Here is a 12856-nt window from a genome sequence, read left to right as displayed (position 1 = left end):
AGAACTAAAATAGTAGAAATCAGGACAGAAAAATCACAATTTCTCTACATGTGACAAAATAAATTAATAAATAACGGGAACCAGTTTCATTTAGGAGTGTGATAGACTTTTTTTTTAATACTGTAAGAACACTGTCTTCATCCTCTTTCAGGTGAAAAGTTATCCATTATTAATGCTAATACATACTAAGCTGCCCCCCTCCCAAATACTTTTACATCTGCTACACAGATTTAACAACCCTATTTACGGCAAATGATTTAGTTACACCTTGCATTCTTTAGGTCTTCAAATACAAACCTGTTATTTCATTTGAACCATTTCCTCCACTTGTATCGGTAGAAGTCATTGAGTCTTTAACTGGTGTACTTGCTAATTTTGGGCTATTTTCTGGAAACAGAAAATCCAAGTTAGTTAAATTGAGAACAAGCAAAGAATATTGATTATTTAAATTTTTTATAGACACACGTAAGGAAGATTTATGTTAGAACCAACTGCACCCCATCCCCTCCAAATACTTACAGCTTCTTCCACAGACTACCCTCCTATTCACTGGCACTGCACAAGATGATGTGATACAGCAAATAAAATTATATACTAAAAACGTTGTGAGATTCTGTAGGAAACATTTGGATAATCCCTTTTAATCTAAAAAAAATCATCAGCTAAATATATACCATATTTTATGGATTATAAGATGCACTTTTTACTTTGAAAAATTGCTTCCAATATTCAGGAACGCCTTACCTTGAAACTAATATAAAAATGTCCAGTGTTTGATTTAAAATTCCTGCCAGTCTTAAAAATTGAAATTAATATAAAAATGTCCCGTGTTTGATTTAAAATTCCTGCCAGTCTTAAAAATGACCATATATTCGATGCTGTGGGAAACCTATATCTGGCAACATTGGATTAAATTGGCAGCACCAGTGCACAAATGTGACAAACATGAACTTCAGGGACTCAAAAGCTTGACAACACTGTCTGCCTCCTGCCCCACCATCACACACCCAGTATACTGTCGAGCCTATGGTGTGTCACTGCAGTCGGAGATGTCAGTGAACTTGAATTGAAAGTGATTTGAGTTATTGGCAACAGTATAATGTTTTGTTAGAAGCTGGTTTCGCAAAGAAAGAAACAAGACCAAAACTAGAAGATGATGTATTGAAATGGATTCAAGGACACTAAAAAAAATGGCATTGCAATAAATACAAGAACGATTCAAATACACACTTGTAATCTAGTGCTACAGTGGAACGTAACAGACTTTAACATAAGGGTGGTGTTGGTTGATGCTACGGGTTTACGAAGTGTTATGGACGTAGCACGTGAATCAAAACCAAAATTGTTCAGAAAATACCACAAGAGTATGAAAAGAAAATATTATATTACCATCACTTTATTGTTCAACATCAAAAGAAAACCAGTGTGTAACTAAGCCAAAGAGTGAATATGGATGAATCTCCTATGACATTTGATATGCCTAGTAACACAACTGTTGCCATAACAGGTGCTGAAACTGTAACTATAAAAACGAGTGGACATGAAGAAATACACTTTACATGACAAGGGTTGGATGGATGAGGCTGGTATGAAATTATGGATTAACAGTGTGTGGGTGAGAAGGAAAGGTACTTCACAGTAGAAGAGTTTCCTTCTCGAGCTACATCAATTTAGTCGTCATTTGAAAAATTCTGTGAAAGAGAAATTGAGAATGGGAAATACAGAGCTTGCTTTTGTTCCAGGACGACTTACTTCACAATTTCAACCTCTTGATGTGTCAATATATATACCATTTAAAGAGTATATGAGAGAGGAATGGAACAAATGAATGAGGGACGAAACCCAACATGAATTCACATGAAGGGAGCTTTAAAAGCGACCTACAAACAAACGTGTTAGTGGATAAAAGAGCCATGGTCTAGAGTGAGGAAAGACATTGTTAAATCTTTCAAGAACTGCGGAATAAGTAATGCTCTTGATGGCATTGAAGATCATCTTATATATGAAGCGGATGACGAGGAGGAGGAGGAGGAGGAGAGTCCAAATGATCATTTTCAGGCATCTTTAAGGTCAGTTTGGTTTTATAGACCAACTTTTTTTTAGTACAGCTTTGCAATCTAATAATGAAAATGAAAAAAAAGGTTATTTAAAAAAATGCTTAAAAATTAAGGCGCACCTTACAGCTCGCAGCGTCTTTTACTTCATAAGATATGGTGTATTAAAAATCCAACACTACAGATGCAACAGTCAAACCAAACCTAGTAAAGTCAACTGAATACTATTTCTCTCATAATGATACAATTGTAGTTGGCTATAATGCTCCCACGGAAAGATAATATCTCATTGTTGACAGTAATCTCCAACCAACTGATCACAGCATTCATCGCAACAATCAAAACACTAGATCATTATCTCCATTGTCTTCCAACAGTTCTGGTTCCATTACCACCAAATTACTTATTTATCACTGTAGATAACATACTCTCCAAACATTTCCACTTTCTGGTCATAGCATTTTGCAGAATGTAACCCACACTACCCTGCACCACAACCTTCTTCCTACCATGCTTGTGAAACCACATTTTAATAATTAATTTCTTCTCCTTTGAAGATCACACTTAAAAACAAATCTGCATAGCTTCTTTCCTGTACATTACGAAGTAACTTGTTTGAATCATACTGATGAAAAAATTTTTGTTGGCCGTATTTGGCTGGTGAGGTCCACAGACACTATGATATGAAATGCATGGGATGAAAGCACGTGATACTACTGATGGTGATCCATTTACCAAATGGGGGACACAGAACTCATTGACACTTTTGATGATATCTGAGAGGGGTACAAATCAGCACCAAAAATTTTTTGTGTCAATTTGCCTGTGAAACACTTTCAAGAATTGCTCTTAGCCAAGCAACACAAAAATCTTTTGCTTGTTTCGAAAGTTCTATGATGGCACATCAGTAATTAATTCGGGACATGTGGGGATAGTTCATTCCCCAAAAATCGCAACATCAACTGCCAAACATACTTCACCCTGCTCCTCTACGCTCAACAAGCTTAGCTTCCTGGACACTGATCTCCGCTTCCTCTCACCCAATAATAAACACAATAATCACCAACAATAACTCAGAATTGCTATGTTATACTTTCAGTGACAAGCACCTGTGGATACTTCATCTTTATCAGCTGGAGTTATTAAATATATCGATTAACCAGCTAGAGCTTTTACATACATTATTAAAGTAATATGATCTGTATCACTAAAAAATTATTTTAAAAATTCTGAGTCTCAATGTTCTAAGGGAAGTCAAGAAAAACACGATTTCCTACTATTGACATCTTGCGTAATGAATATGCAATAAAATTGGGCAAAGTAGACTTATTATCAGCCTGTCAGTCGCTGTTTTTATTTCTGACTAATAAAACCATATTTCAAATGGCTCTGAGCACTATGCGACTTAACTTCTGAGGTCATCAGTCGCCTAGAACTCTGAGCTATTTAAACCTAACTAACCTAAGGACACCACACACATTCATGCCCGAGGCAGGATTCGAACCTGTGAGCGCAGCAGTCGCTCGGCTCCAGATTGTAGCGCCTAGAACCGCAAAACCATATTTAATATCAACCATTGGCAGTCAATTTTTTTTATATAAGGTGAGCTTTATTTCATCATGTCTTATTTTAGACAGTGATTTTGGGCAGTTTCTTCTGAAGATGGGTGACACTGGCCAAAATCAGCTAGTTTGAATTAATAAAACAGTGACTGGCCTGTTGGAACTATGCATATTTTGTACAAATAAAGATTGAGAAGTAACTCCCTGTGACACATATGCCCAATTTTGATCAAATAAAATTGTGGCTTTCTTGTAGTTGTAATTCCTGTGCACTGCCTGCGGGTGGAATAGTAAAGAAGTGAATTAACACTGCCATTACGGCGTACTAAGTGCCCTCCAACAGACAGCGGATTGTAGAATTCAGAGGTGGATGTCCCTTCCATCAGACACTGTCTTTGAGAGATCAGTTACAGATACTTTTGTGGATAATTGTAAGTCAATTTGGTTCTATGACTAAATTGCTTCACAACCATACACACTGTACACAACACTCAGCTAGAAGTGATACTATCTACTGTCCATTACGGAACCAGGAGTTGGTCTCCAGCCTACAGTAATTAAGAGCAAGGCTATCTGGCAGGATATTACTGTAAGTGTCTGATAGGACACAAATATCAACCAACTGAAGCAATAGGAAATGTGATGTATGATTAAGGAGGGAGAATGTTCACTGATAAATGCCTGAGGCCACGAACCCTTCTTGAATATGAAGTGCCAAAAGCATTTTAAATTTTACACACTACCTTACAAATGCTTACCAGATACACATGAAAGGGGTCAGGCTTTCAAATTTACTGCTAACATCAAGGATCTAAAACAGAGATGGCATTTACCTTTACTTGAAGTTTGTTCATTTGTGGTGAGCACAAACTCAGGTGCAAATCGTGATGGAGATTCTGCCCTCTCTCTTCTCGCTTTTGCTATAACTTTACACTGCTCCTCAAAATCCGAATCCATTTGGGCTTTTATCAATGTATACGCAGTATCTCTCAGAGAACAAGCACGATGTCTTATAAGTTTGTCGGCAGGCTCCCTGTAAATCAGAAAACGTAAATTATATGATAAAAACATGGCAAGAATTTCCTTTAATTATCTTAATATTGACATCTGTAATCTAACTACCCTTGTTACAGCTGCTGCTAAAACAACTAGTAACAATACAGGAAATACACGACACAGACACTACATTTTAAATTTGATCACAGGTTAGCCCACAGACTCAAAATACAATTAGTTTCCTTTCACACGATTCGCCTAAATTTTTTATGCTTAACTTCTAAAGTAGAAATAACAGAAAAACCATACACGCAGAAAAAACACACACTATATACTGAATTAACATTTAACCAGAGGGAATGTGTCATACGGAATAATAAAATTACAAGTATCTGAGCAACATCTGTGGAAGGGGAGGAGGCTATTTCTTATCTATTGAAATGGGGACGTGACTGACATATGAAAGTCTTTTTTATTTTTTATTCTCAATTTTGTAGGTTTCAGAATTTTCCAAATTATTTTAGTAAGAGATGGTGAAAACCAAAAAAGTTGATAAAATGGGTACAGATGCTTGGGAGGAAAAGGTTTCAAAAACTTAAGTTGGAATGGAGTAATATAACTATGGTGGTGAAGTGTGGCTCACATCATGGTGCAATTTTTTTGACTGGACCCACTATGATGACTTATCTGTCAATGTTATTGATCATTTATAGAAAAAGATCTTCCGAGACAGAGTGAACCACCTTTTAGACTTCTAAAAAGAAAACAGCACTATCTGATATTCAGTAAAAGGACAGCAACACGAGTCAAACTCCGTAATTTGCCCACAGTCTGACGGCATTAAAATTAGATTCATAAAAATACACACATCAAAAAAGTTTTGCATTACCTCAGTTCCGAAACCTGTACAGAAAATTGGAATAGAGATCAACGTAAACATCATTTCCACCCTTTTTAATGCTCATGAAAACCACACATTGCATGTTGTACCACCATACAGCGAGACCTTCAGAGGTGGTGGTCCAGACTGCTGTACACACCGGTACCTCTAATACCCAGTAGCATGTCCTCTTGCATTGATGCATGCCTGTATTCATCGTGGCATACTATCCACAAGTTCATCAAGGCACTGTTGGTCCAATTGTCCCACTCCTCAACAGTTATTCGGCATAGATCCCTCAGAGTGGTTGGTGGGTCATGTCGTCCATAAACAGCCCTTTTCACTCTATCCCAGGCCTGTTCGATAGGATTCATGTCTGGAGAACATGCTGGCCATTAGTTGAACAATGTCATTACCCCGAATGAAGTCATTCACAAGATGTGCACGATGGGGGTGCGAATTGTCGTCCATGAAGACAAATGCCTTGCCAATAGGCTGCCGATATGGCTACACTATCGGTCGGAGGATAGCATTCACATATCGTACAGCCATTACGGCACCTTCCACGATCACCAGTGGCGTACATCACCCCCACATAAGGATCCTCCAAAACAGCAGGGAAACTCCACCTTGCTGCACTCGCCTGGACAGTGTGTCTAAGGCATCTGCCTGACTGGGTTGCCTCCAAACATGCCTCTGACAATTGTCTGGTTGAAGGCATATGCGGCACTGATCGGTGAAGAGAATGTGATGCCAATCCTGAGCAGTCCATCTGGTATTTTGTTGGGCCCATCTGTACCACACTGAATGGTGTCATGGTTGCAAAGAGGGACCCTGCCATGGACGTCGGGAGTGAAGTTGCACATCATGCAGCCTATTGCGCACAGTTGGAGTCTTAACACGACGTTCTGTGGCTTCTCGAAAAGCATTACTCAACATGGTAGCATTGCTGTCAGGGTTCCTCCAACCCATGATCCACATAGGTAGTGGACATCCACTGCAGTAGCATCTCTTGGGCGGCTTGCGTGAGGCATGCCACTGACAGTTTTGTCTCTCTGTATCTCCTCCATGTCCGAACAACATTCTAAGACGCCTGTTCACTTCCCTTGTTGAGAGCCCTTCCTGGCACAAAGTAACAATGCAGATGCGATCGAACTGCAGTATTGACCATCTAGGCATGGTCAACTACAGACAACATGAGCCATGTACCTCCTTTCTGGTGGAATGACTGGAACTGATCGCCTGTCAGACCCTCTCCATCTAATAGGCGCTGCTCCTGCATGGTTGTTTATACCTTTGGGCTGGTTTAGTGACATCCCTGAACAGTCAAATGGACTGTGTCTGTGATACAATGTCCACAGTCAATGTCTATCTTTGGGAGTACTGGGAACCGGGGTGATGCAAAACATTTTTTTTTGACGTGTGTATTATACAAATAGGAAGAAAACAAGATTGCAGTTGGTGGTTAAAACACACAAATAAACAATCTAATAAAACTCTTTGTGAAAATCCCCCCACCCCACCTAGTTTCCAGTAGGTCGTCTTTCAGACACTGCCTGACGCCCTAATTTTAGTTCTTGCAATGCAAAATCATGTTAGCAGCTGCTTGGAGCACTGTTACAGGAACAGGAACACCCTTCTGCTGAACACTCTTATAATCACAGTACTGCTCCACATTCATATGTTACAACTTAAGGGTATGACTCAGGAAAATTTGATACATCAAAACGCTGCCTATAATGAATATTGGCAGTTACAGCAGTGATGGAATCCAGATACTGCTTGCTTAATGTGTGTCCTCTTTCGCCGTAAGGAAACAGAGTAATACGGGAGGGGTGGGGTGGGGGGGTGCGTGGGTGTCCACAAAATACATTCAAAGCACAGCACTTTTTTCTTTCCATCGTCATTTCTGCAAATTGATTCCCACCTCTGTAATTGTGCCATTAAAGACCTCTGTCCATAACAAACCCACTAATTGCCAGCAATACAACTGTTTTGACACCTGTGATCCAATTTGCCTTTTTTTCTATCCTCATCAGTGTCTCTTTGATGTGAACACACTCACTGTGAAAGTCACTTTGCTATGGTAAAATAACATCTACAATCATATGACAGTGTAGGACAGGAGCAAGAAGGAGAGAGAGAAAAAGAGACGAAAAGGATAAGGTTAAAGGGATCAAGGAATGGGACGGAAACAGATTGGGAGCAGGGTGGGGGATTTCGTAGGAATGGAAGATATGCTGCATAGTTCAAAGCTGCTGGTTATGAACTTGAGGAGTTTAACAGCGTGAGTGTTGGAGCAGCTGTTGAATCATTGCTGGTAGTGTGTACAGGATGTCAGTAGCTGCCATTTGTACATTTATGTGGGTATGCAGCTGACTAGTAGTAATTTCTGCATAAAAATGTATGCAGTAGTTGCATCTCAGACGGCAGATAAAAGGAGAGCTTTCACATTTGGACATACTACTAACTGGATAGGCATGCCTACTGACAGTACTGCAATAGGATGACATGAGTAAGTATACGGGAAAGGTCTTGTTCTTGACAGAAGAATGAACCATCAAACGCAGGACTGGGAGTGGGAGTAGAACATGGATGTACTAGAATAGGATGGGATGTGATAAATTTTAACTTTTGGGGCTCATAATAGAATTTGAGGAGGACATCCTTCACATCGAGGTAAAAAGGTAGTCATTAAAAGGCAACAGGTGTGGAACAGTTTCTCAATGCATGTGTGCTCCCTGCGGCCGTTGGATAAGCAGCTGCCAGCAGAAAGTCGTATACTCCTAGCTCACTTATTTGTTACATAGTTTAATTCGTAATTTCTTTGCCCATTTTTGGTACTTGCATTGTTTAATTCATAAATTTCAGGCGTATTATAGTATTTTACAGTGTAGAATCGTGTTTTAGTACCTGAATAGTGAAAAATCGCGTAGTCTCCTTCCGCTGCCGAGCAGTGTGTCCGCAGTGCGCAAGTAGCAGCATTACTGCATTTACTAGGCAATCTTGTATTTTAATAACCGTTTAAATTTTGTGTCGATTTGTTTGTGCTCTCTGTAGATTAGTTCAGACGTTCTTTGCACAACAGTTTTTAGCATGGATAGGGACTGCAACTGCTGTGTTCGGATGCAGGCTGAGTTGGCATCCCTTCGCTCCCAGCTTCAGGCAGTGTTGGCTTCAGTCACACAGCTTGAGGCTGTTCCCAATGGGCATCACTGTGGGGGTCCGGATGAGGGTTTCTCAGGGACGGCCAGCTCGTCCCATGCATCCCCCAATCGGACTACGACTGTGGCTGCCCGGGATACTGCCCACATTGAGGCTGATCCCTCACCTGTGGTAGAGTGGGAGGTCGTCTCGAGGTGTGGCAGGGGGCGAAAGACATTCCGGAGGGCTGAACGGAGTCTCCAGTTTGTCTGACGAACCGGTTTCAGGCTCTGTCTCAGGCTGATACTGATCTTCGGCCGGACATGGCTGCTTGTCCTGTTCCAGAGGTTGCCCCTCAGTCTGCAAGATCCGGGCGGTTGCAGAGGGTGGGCTTACTGGTAGTTGGGAGCTCCAATGCCAGGCGCGTAATGAGGGCCCTTAGGGATATGGCAGCAAGAGAGGGGAAGAAAACCAATGTGCACTCCATGTGCATACCGGGGGAGTCATTCCAGACGTGGAAAGGGTCCTTCCAGATGCCATGAAGTGTACAGGGTGCACCCATCTGCAGGTGATGTGTTCCGCTATGGATCTAAGGAAATCCTCTCTGGCTTCCGGCAGCTATCTGATTTGGTGAAGACTGCCAGTCTCGCTAGCGGGATGAAAGCAGAGCTCACCATCTGCAGCATCGTTGACAGGACTGACTGCGGACCTTTGGTACAGAGCCGAGTGGAGGGCCTGAATCAGAGGCTGAGACGGTTCTGCGACCGTGTTGGCTGCAGATTCCTCGACTTGCGCCATAGAGTGGTGGGGCTGTGTGTTCTGCTGGATAGGTCAGGAGTCCACTACTCACAGCAAGCGGCTACACGGGCAGCAGGGGTTGTGTGGCATGGACTGGGCGGTTTTTTAGGTTAGATAGCCTTGGGCAAGTACAGAAAGGGCAACAGCCTCAAACGGTGCAGGGCAAAGTCAGGACATGCGAGGACCAAGCAGCAATCGGTAAAGTACCGGAACTTCAAGCGCTGATAGAAAGCACCAAAGCTGAAATCGTTATAGGTATAGAAAGCTGGCTGAAGCCAGAGATAAATTCTGCCGAAATTTTTACAAAGGTACAGACGGTCTTTAGAAAGGATAGATTGCACGAGACTGGTGGTGGTGTGTTTGTCGCTGTTAGTAGTAGTTTATCCTGTAGTAAAGTAGAAGTGGATAGTTCCTGTAAATTATTATGGTTGGAGGTTACACTCAACAACCGAGCTAGGTTAATAATTGGCTCCTTTTACCGACTTCCCGACTCAGCAGCATTAGTGGCAGAACAACTGAGAGAAAATTTGGAATACATTTCACATAAATTTTCTCAGCATGTTATAGTCTTAGGTGGAGATTTCAATTTACCAGATATAGACTGGGACACTCAGATGTTTAGGACGGGTGGTAGGGAGACAGCATTGAGTGACATTATACTGAGTGCACTATCCGAAAATTAACTCGAGCAATTAAACAGAGAACCAACTCGTGGAGATAACATCTTGGACCTACTGATAACAAACAGACCTGAACTTTTCGACTCTGTAAGTGCAGAACAGGGAATCAGTGATCATAAGGCCGTTGCAGCATCCCTGAATATGGAAGTTAATAGGAATATAAAAAAGGGAGGAAGGTTTATCTGTTTAGCAAGAGTAATAGAAGGCAGATTTCAGACTACCTAACAGATCAAAATGAAAATTTCTGTTCTGACACTGACAATGTTGAGTGTTTATGGAAAAAGTTCAAGGCAATCGTAAAATGCATTTTAGACAGGTACGTGCTGAGTAAAACTGTGAGGGACGGGAAAAACCCACCATGGTTCAACAACTAAGTTAGGAAACTACTGCGAAAGCAAAGAGAGCTTCACTCCAAGTTTAAACGCAGCCAAAACCTCTCAGACAAACAGAAGCTAAACAATGTCAAAGTTAGCGTAAGGAGGGCTATGCGTGAAGCGTTCAGTGAATTCGAAAGTAAAATTCTATGTACCGACTTGACAGAAAATCCTAGGAAGTTCTGGTCTCACGTTAAATCAGTAAGTGGCTCGAAACAGCATATCCAGACACTCCGGGATGATGATGGCATTGAAACAGAGGACGACATGCGTAAAGCTGAAATACTAAACACCTTTTTGCAAAGCTGTTTCACAGAGGAAGATCGCACTGCAGTTCCTTCTCTAGATCCTCGCACAAACGAAAAAATGGCTGACACTGAAATAAGTGTCCAAGGAATAGAAAAGCAACTGGAATCACTCAACAGCGGAAAGTCCACTGGACCTGAAGGGATACCAATTTGATTCTACACAGAGTACGCGAAAGAACTTGCCCCCCTACTAACAGCCGTGTACCGCAAGTCTCTAGAGGAACGGAAGGTTCCAAATGATTGGAAAAGAGCACAGGTAGTCCCAGTCTTCAAGAAGGGTCGTCGAGCAGATGCACAAAACTTTAGACCTATATCTCTGACGTCGACTGGTTGTAAAATTTTAGAACATGTTTTTTGCTTGAGTATCATGTCGTTTTTGGAAACTCAGAATCTACTCTGTAGGAATCAACATGGATTCTGGAAACAGCAATCGTGTGGGACCCAACTCGCTTTATTTGTTCACGAGACCCAGAAAATATTAGATACAGGCTCCCAGGTAGATGCTATTTCCCTTGACTTCTGGAAGGCGTTCGATACAGTTCCTCACTGTCGCCTGATAAACAAAGTAAGAGCCCATGGAATATCTGACCAGCTGTGTGGCTGGATTGAAGAATTTTTAGCAAACAGAACACAGCATGTTGTTTTCAATGGAGAGACATCTACAGAAGTTACAGTATCCTCTGGCGTGCCACAGGGGCGTGTTATGGGACCATTGTAAAAACAAAGATTCCAAGACTTACCAAGCGGGAAACCGCCGGCAGACAGGCACAATGAACAAAACACACAAACACACACACACAGAATTACTAGCTTTCGCAACCAATGGTTGCTTCTTCAGGAAGGAGAGGGAAAGACGAAAGGATGTGGGTTTTAAGGGAGAGGGCAAGGAGTCATTCCAATCCCGGGAGCAGAAAGACTTCCCTTAGGGGAAAAAAGGACAGGTGTACACTCGCACGCGCACGCGCGCACACGCACACGCGCACACACGCACACACACACACACACACACACACACACACACAAGCACATATATATATAAATGACCTACTAGATAGTGTCGGAAGTTCCATGCGGCTTTTCGTGGATGATGCTGTAGTATACAGAGAAGTTGCAGCAATAGAAAATTGTAGCGTAATGCAGGAAGATCTGCAGCGGATAGGCATTTGATGCAGGAAGTGGCAACTGACCCTTAACATAAACAAATGTAATGTATTGCGGATACATAGACAGAAGGATCCTTTATTGTATGATTACATGATAGCGAAACAAACACTGGTAGCAGTTACTTCTGTAAAATTTCTGGGAGTATGCGTGCGGAACGATTTGAAGTGGAATGATCATATAAAATTAATTGTTGGTAAGGCAGGTACCAGGTTGAGATTCAATGGGAGAGTCCTTAGAAAATGTAGTCCATCAACAAAGGAGGTTGATGGAGGAGATAGAGAAGATCGAAAGAAGAGCAGCGCGTTTCGTCACAGGGTTATTTGGTAAGCGTGATAGCATTACGGAGATGTTTAGCAAACTCAAGTGGCAGACTCTGCAAGAGAGGCGCTCTGCATCGCAGTGTAGCTTGCTCGCCAGGTTTCGAGAGGGGGAGTTTCTGGGTGAGGTATCGAATATATTGCTTCTCCTGAGGAGATCATGAATGTAAAATTAGAGAGATTCTAGCGCGAATGGAGGCTTTCTGACAGTCGTTCTTCCCGCAAACCATACGCGACTGGAACAGAAAGGGAGGTAATGACAGTGGCACGTAAAGTGCCCTCCGCCACACACCGTTGGGTGGCTTTCGGAGTATAAATGTAGATAGCGGAGTACTGGTCAGCAAATGGTATTATAGTACAAAAAAAGAAGTAGTGTATTCTGGGACTAGCTGAAAGGATACTGTCTGTCAGTATAGGCTCTGAGAAGATTAATATTTGAATAACTTCTGCTTCTCACTGTTGATGTAACATACACAGACGCCAAGGCTGTAGGTTGGTCTTTTTGAGGCACATTATGTCACAGATGTCAACCTAGTTGTATTGCTGTTAGTGGGTTTGTTACGGACAGAGGTTTTTAAT

At 41.7% G+C, this 12856-nt stretch overlaps 1 protein-coding gene across 2 annotated transcripts in view; it reads right to left on the bottom strand.

Moving 5' to 3' along the window:
• LOC126279024 (ATPase family AAA domain-containing protein 2-like) overlaps window positions 1-12856 on the bottom strand; it is a 215332-nt gene that overhangs the window by 55739 nt on the left and 146737 nt on the right. For both annotated transcript variants that reach the window (XM_049979414.1, XM_049979415.1), the window contains 2 exons: window positions 4450-4649; window positions 298-387 (listed from right to left, as the gene is read on the bottom strand). In XM_049979414.1, the coding sequence (XP_049835371.1) occupies window positions 298-387; window positions 4450-4649 (290 nt within the window). The remainder of the gene's footprint in view (window positions 1-297; window positions 388-4449; window positions 4650-12856) is intronic.

Source organism: Schistocerca gregaria, chromosome 6 (genome assembly GCF_023897955.1).
Source record: "Schistocerca gregaria isolate iqSchGreg1 chromosome 6, iqSchGreg1.2, whole genome shotgun sequence".
Classification (NCBI taxonomy): Eukaryota; Metazoa; Arthropoda; class Insecta; order Orthoptera; family Acrididae; genus Schistocerca; species Schistocerca gregaria.
Note: the sequence above shows the minus strand (reverse complement) of the source record. Positions and strands in the feature narration are given on the sequence as shown.